We start from the raw sequence: 6187 nt of genomic DNA, 5'->3' as shown, positions 1-6187 counted from the left end.
GCTTTAGAGAACATACTATGGCAAGCAGTTCCTTGTCTGTAATGGGATAGTTTTGTTCAGCTGCTGATAGCTTTCTTGAGTAAAATGCCACAGGCTGTAGCTCTTCTTGTTTGTCTTTTGGAGCTTGGTATAAGATTCCAGAAATGGCAAAATCTGAGGCATCTGTCTCAAGAGTGGCAGGTTTCAAGGGGTTAAAGTGTAGTAACATTTTCCCTTCTTTAAATTCTCCTTTAAGAGCATCGAAAGCATCTTGCTGTGTCTTATCCCAGTGATAGAAAGTGTCCTTGTGAAGTAATTGAGTAAGGGGTAAAGCCAAGGATGTATATCTTGGTATAAACCTCCTGTAATAGTTGGCAAACCCAAGGAAAGACTGAACCTCTTTAATGCTGGAAGGAATAGGCCACGTGTACTGCTTTTGTCTTTTCAGGGTCCATCTGAATGCCTTCTGTTGAAATTCTATGTCCTAAGAAATCAACTTGAGACATATGGAAAAGACATTTCTCAAGTTTGCAAAAGAGTTGTGCTTGAGATAGCTTCTCTAAGACTTGTCTAACATGTAGAACATGCTCTTGAGTGTCTAAAGAGTATATAAGAATGTCGTCTAAGTAGACAACAACAAAGATATCCAAGTAAGGTCTTAGAATATCATTCATGAGAGCTTGGAAAGAAGCAGGTGCATTGGCAAGCCCAAAAGGCATTACCTGGTATTCAAAATGACCATAGCGTGTTCTGAATGCTGTCTTCCACTCATCACCTTCCTTGATGCGTATCAGGTTATAAGCTCCCCTGAGATCTAACTTGGTAAAGATCCTTGCTGAAGAGAGCCTATCTATGAGCTCAGGGATAAGGGGTAAAGCATATCTGTTTTTAACAGTGACTGCATTAAGGCCCCTATAATCAACACAGAGACGCAAGGAGCCATCTTTCTTCTTGACAAAGAGAATGGGAGCTCCTGCTGGTGAGGAAGAAGGTCTGATAAAGCCAGAACTAAGGTTCTCATCTAGGTATTCTCTGAGAGTTTTCAGCTCTAATTCAGATAGAGAGTAGATAGGGCCGTAGGGAGGCATTGAGCCTTCTGCGAGTGGTATCTCATGGTCATAAGGCTGGTGCTTTGGCAGAATTGATGCCTTTGCCTTGTCAAAAAGATGTTGGTAGTCTTGGTATGCTAAAGGCAAAATGACCTCCTGAGATGATTTCTCCAAATCTGAAGTAGCTGCTATCTCCAGGACAGGTTGGAAAGGTTTAACCCATATCAGAGATGATATATCGTCCATAGTTTGGTCAAAATCCTTGATCTGGACAAGTTTGAGTCTTGGACCTGAATAGGGGTAACTGAGGCTTGAAGGGTTTTTTCAGTATTGAGCTCAGGATTTGAGCTAAACCCAAGCGATAAATGCTTCCAATTGATAGTTGGATCATGCCTTTGAAGCCATGGAAGACCTAGGATAACTGGGTACTTCATTGGTATAACATCTAAAGAGATGGTGTCTGAAAATGTTGATTTTCCTAGGGGAATCTCAAGTTTGAGTACTGGGGTGTTGCAGGTAATGGAACCTGAACTGATAGGAGTTCCATCAATGACTCGGAGCAACTCTGGAGTGCGTTTGGGAATTGTAGGTAACTGGTGTGTCAAGATGAGGTCTTGAGATATAAAGTTGCCTGTTGCCCCTGAGTCTATCATAGCCTTGTAGACAACACCTGTTGTTTGAAATGGAGTTGAATAGGGATTAACAGGTGTGTGAGACTCTGAGAAAGCACCATCGACACATCTTTTTGTCTAGGGGAGAAGTTATAGTCTCAGTTGAAGTTGTGCCTGCTAGGATTTTTCAAGTTTTTCAGGAATAGCAGTTGTGACTGTGTCTGAGGCTGCTATATGTTTTGAATCAGCACTCCCCCGTGCTGAATAGCACTCCTGAATTCTGTGTCCCCCTTTGCCACAGTATAAACAAAGGTTGTTGTCCATTCTGTGTTTTCTTTCTTGAGGGGTAAGTTTACCCCTTTTCAGTTTTTGAGGGTATCCTGTAGGCTGAGGTGCTGGATTGCTGTAGATCTCTTTATAGAGGCGTCTAGTCCATAGGTTCAGGTGCTGAGTCCTTAGCAGTTGGTGTAGAGGTGTAATTGTTGAAATTTCTTGTTGGATGCCAGTCTTGGTTCTTCTCCTTTCTTCTTTCAAAAAGCCTATCATCAAGTCTGACAGCTTTCTCTATAAGCGTTTGAAGTGTTGTAGGGCGTTCTTCTTTGCTGAGTTCATCCTTAATAGAGCTCTTGAGCCCTTGGTAGTAAGTGAAGACTAAGGCTTCTTCATTCCAAGTCAAGTGAGAAGTGATTCTCCTAAATTCTGTTGTATACTGAGCAGCAGAGGTCTTTTGACATAGCTTCTGTAGCTCTCTTTCTGCTGTAGCAGTTTCGTTGATGTCTCCAAAGGTCCTGGTAAGTTCCTCTTGAAACTGGTCATAAGAGGTAATCAAAGGTGTAGTGGTATTTTGGTTGTTGCCACTAAGTCTTCTAAGATATGGCTCAAAGAAGTTGAATGCAGATCCACGGAGGTAGCTGGCAGCGAAATAGATCTTCTGAATGTCTGAGGTGAACTGATGAGGCCTGAGGGTGAAGTAGATGTCCAGTTGCATAAGAAATCCCTTCAACTTCCTCCTGTCTCCATGGTATAAATCTGGTGTTTGCACTTTAGGAAGTGCACCTGGGGTACTCGAAATAGCCAGAGGAGCTGTGGGAAGCTCTGTATGATGTGTCTGAGTTGAAGATTGTGTTGCTGAAGTGTTGGCTTGAAAGGTGTTTTCCAAATTCTCAAGTTTGTTTGCTATAGTTTGTATAAAGGCAAACAGTTGTTGCATCTGCTGTTCAGCAGTAGTTGTAGGAGCTTGGTCGTCCTCCATTGTAGTATCGAAGTGCTGCTATAGAAATAGTTGAAGCTTGAAGCAGACAAGGTGTAATGGTGGGTGCACCAGATGTGAGAATCTAGCCACCCAAGGAAGGGATGAATTTACTAAGACAACACACTGTCTTAGGAAACAGAGCCAAAGGGTTGTAGCTTAGACTATTCCACAACGCAGCAATCAGGTGTATGATGTGGTGAAGTGGTTTAGACAAGTTGCAACAAATGTTGAGTCTGAGAACTCAGGGGTAAGTCAGAGGTTAGCACCTCACTGACTTTTCAAAAACAGAGAATAACAAGATCAATGCTTGGAAGCTTGGAAAAGACGTAGAAGTATGTGCTAGTCGATTTACTGTATTGCCTGCTTGCCCTTTCTTAAGGAAAGGGCAATCCTATTTATGCCAAAGGAGTGTAGTTCTCTCATTTTCCATGACTTTCCATGACTAACCAGGCTTGGTAAATGTATTAGAAATCAAGTGCGACCCACAACTAGCTTGCTAATCATGTAGTGAACGTAAGAGAATCCCATAGAACCATCTCTTGGGTTCCTAGCCTATAGGAAGTGAAAAGGAGGTCCAAGGTCAGAGTACCTATAGACAAATTATGTCATAACTTAACCAATCTTGTGGGTAACTAAGGAGCGATGACGTGTAATGAATCATAGAGGGTTGTAGAAGCTTCTAGAGCTATCGTTCATGTTCCTAGGCCTCTAGTTGGTAGAGATATGCCATGTGGTAGTATTGGCCCACCCCCTTAAGGAGGAGATTTTCTTAATAACTTGTTCAATGAGTGTCCAAATGATATGCCGTGATGTATGTAGCATAAACAGATGTAGTAGAAGAGTTTGCAGCAATCGTTGAGTAGTATTGCTTCTGTTGTTGGTGTGATAAGCCAAGATATGTATGGTGACTTGTAGGTTTGAGGAGGAGATTTCTAAGTTTGCTCTTGAGTTTGATAGCAAACTGAGTGCAACGAATGTCAGTATGACANGTTATCGGCGTGGGTGGTTTCTCGATCGAGACCAACAAGATGATCAAAGACATCAGGGATTTGGTCGCGGAGCGAGACCTCAGGGGGCCAGACTTTGATGTGCGCGATACTAATGAGACGCACAACGAGCAGCTTGAGGTGGTGGTTGTTAATGACGAAGTTGCACGTCTGTATCGTGATAGTCCGAGGGCTCTCGGCGACTACCCGGGGCTCTCGTCTGTCACTCGGTACTGTGTGGCCTTGGCGAAATATCTTCAGAACCCTATGAAGGAGTATGCGGCCCTCGGCAACGATATCGTATCATTGATATTCCACCGATGCCAGCACCTGGTACCAGAGGAGACGCTGCGCAAGCAGCTGGATACTGCCATGGTTGACATGGTGAATCTGTGCGGTATCGATATCAACGAAGCCGTCACTGACCCGTACGTCGCCAACCTGTTGCCTTATGTTTGTGGACTCGGCCCTCGCAAGGCGACAAGTGTGATCAAGGCTATCAACATGAATGGCGGCATGGTCAATAGCCGTGACGAGCTCGTCGGAGACCCAGACAGCCAGAAACTGCCCGTCGTTGGCCCGCGCGTGTGGAACAACTGCGCTAGTTTCCTGAGCATCGAGTACGATCCTTCCATGTCTACGTCCGATTACCTAGATAACACGCGTGTGCACCCCGAGGACTACGAGCTGGGCAGGAAGATGGCTGCTGACGCGCTTGAGCTCGACGAGGAAGACGTCAAGGCTGAAGTCGACGAGAACGGCCCCGGAGCCGTCGTGCGGAAGCTGATCAAGGATGATGAGCAGGACAAGGTCAACGATCTCATTCTCGAGGAGTATGCGGAGCAGCTGGAGCAGAATTACAACCAGAAGAAGCGTGCTACCCTCGAGACCATCCGCGCTGAGCTCATCCAGCCTTACGAAGAGCTGCGCCGCAACTTCGCTATGTTGAGCGAAGATGATGTTTTCACGATGCTCACTGGCGAGACTAACGATTCGCTTTGCGAGGGCATGGTTGTCTCTATCAATGTCCGCGTTGTCAACGATGAGTTCCTCATCGTCAAGCTCGACTCGGGCTTGGAAGGTCGCGTGGAGGCATATGAAGCCACGGACAACAATGATGTGCCGTTGCCGAGACTCTTTTCTCAAGGGCAAGCTGCGCAAGCTAAATTACTATCGGTGGACAGGCGCGAGTTCTCGGCTAAGCTCTCGATGAGAGAGCAGGAGGTCAAGAGACCGTTCCGCCGTCGCTTGAACCACATGGATGACCAGTGGGACTCGAACCAGGAAGCGAGGGACAGGGAGGAGCTGAGGGAGAAGGACAAGGTTACTGGGCGTGCTCAGCGTGTCATCAAGCATCCTCTGTTCCGCCCATTCAATTCCACCCAAGCGGAGGAGTATCTCGGATCTCAGAGCTCCGGCGACGCCGTTATCAGAACGTCGTCCAAGGGTAATGATCACTTGACTGTGACATGGAAGGTGGCAGATGGTGTGTACCAGCACATTGACGTCCTCGAGCTGCTCAAGGAGAACGAGTTCACGGTTGGCAAGCAACTTCGTATCGGCGGCAAGTACACCTACAGCGATCTGGATGAACTGATCGTGGATCACGTCAAAGCCATGGCTCGCAAGGTGGACGAGATGATGCAGCACGAGAAGTACCAAAAGGGCAGCAAGGCCGACACAGGTATGTTACCCCCCCCTAATTCGTACCTCCTTATCGCATACTAACTGCGCCCTCAGAACGCTGGTTGACGACCTACACCGAGGCCAACCCCAAGCGCTCCGTATACGCCTTCTGCATCGACCCTAAGCACCCCGGCTACTTCCACCTGTGCTTCAAGGGCGGACAGAACGCCAAGCTCAACGCCTGGCCCGTCAAGGTCATCCCCAACGCCTTTGAGCTGCTCAAGAACCCGTACCCGGACATGCGCGCGCTGTGCAACGGCTTCAAGCTGCGCTTTGCCAGCGAGGCGAATAAGAGTCGCGGATGAGCGGTGGGAGGTTGTATTCGCTCCTGCGTTTTCCCGTTTTTTACTTTTATTGTTGCCGCCGTGGCATGGCGGCCAGGGCGGTTGGAACGGATTGGCTTGGTGGTGGGCGCATCGCGCGAGGAGTTCGGGGTATGTTTGGGGAGGTGACTTTATTTGGGTCCATCCGAGGGAGGGAGAGAAGGGAGGGCTAGCTGGACCACGCGCATCTACGGCTACGTTTTGCGCAATGTCGATCCTGTAGTTTTGTATTATAACAACATGATTTTTACAGCGGGGGTTGGTTAAGGGTTGGTGGGGGAGAGAAAAGCAAAAGAGAGAG

General features: G+C 47.1%; 1 protein-coding gene across 1 annotated transcript; it reads left to right on the top strand.

Moving 5' to 3' along the window:
* Positions 1 to 3919: 3919 nt before the first annotated feature.
* On the top strand, positions 3920 to 5868 carry SPT6_2 (Nucleosome remodeling protein; the record flags this gene model as incomplete). The annotated part of the gene is made up of 2 exons (XM_024472329.1): positions 3920 to 5561; positions 5618 to 5868. 2 exons carry the CDS (start codon positions 3920 to 3922, stop codon positions 5866 to 5868), a joined length of 1893 nt encoding a protein of 630 aa, XP_024320395.1.
* Between the last annotated feature and the right edge of the window lie 319 nt (positions 5869 to 6187).

The sequence above is a fragment of the Pseudogymnoascus destructans genome, assembly GCF_001641265.1.
Source record: "Pseudogymnoascus destructans isolate 20631-21 unplaced genomic scaffold scaffold_27, whole genome shotgun sequence".
Taxonomy (NCBI): domain Eukaryota; kingdom Fungi; phylum Ascomycota; class Leotiomycetes; order Thelebolales; family Thelebolaceae; genus Pseudogymnoascus; species Pseudogymnoascus destructans.
The sequence above is the reverse complement of the archived record's forward strand: the minus strand, read 5'-3'. Positions and strand labels throughout refer to the sequence as shown.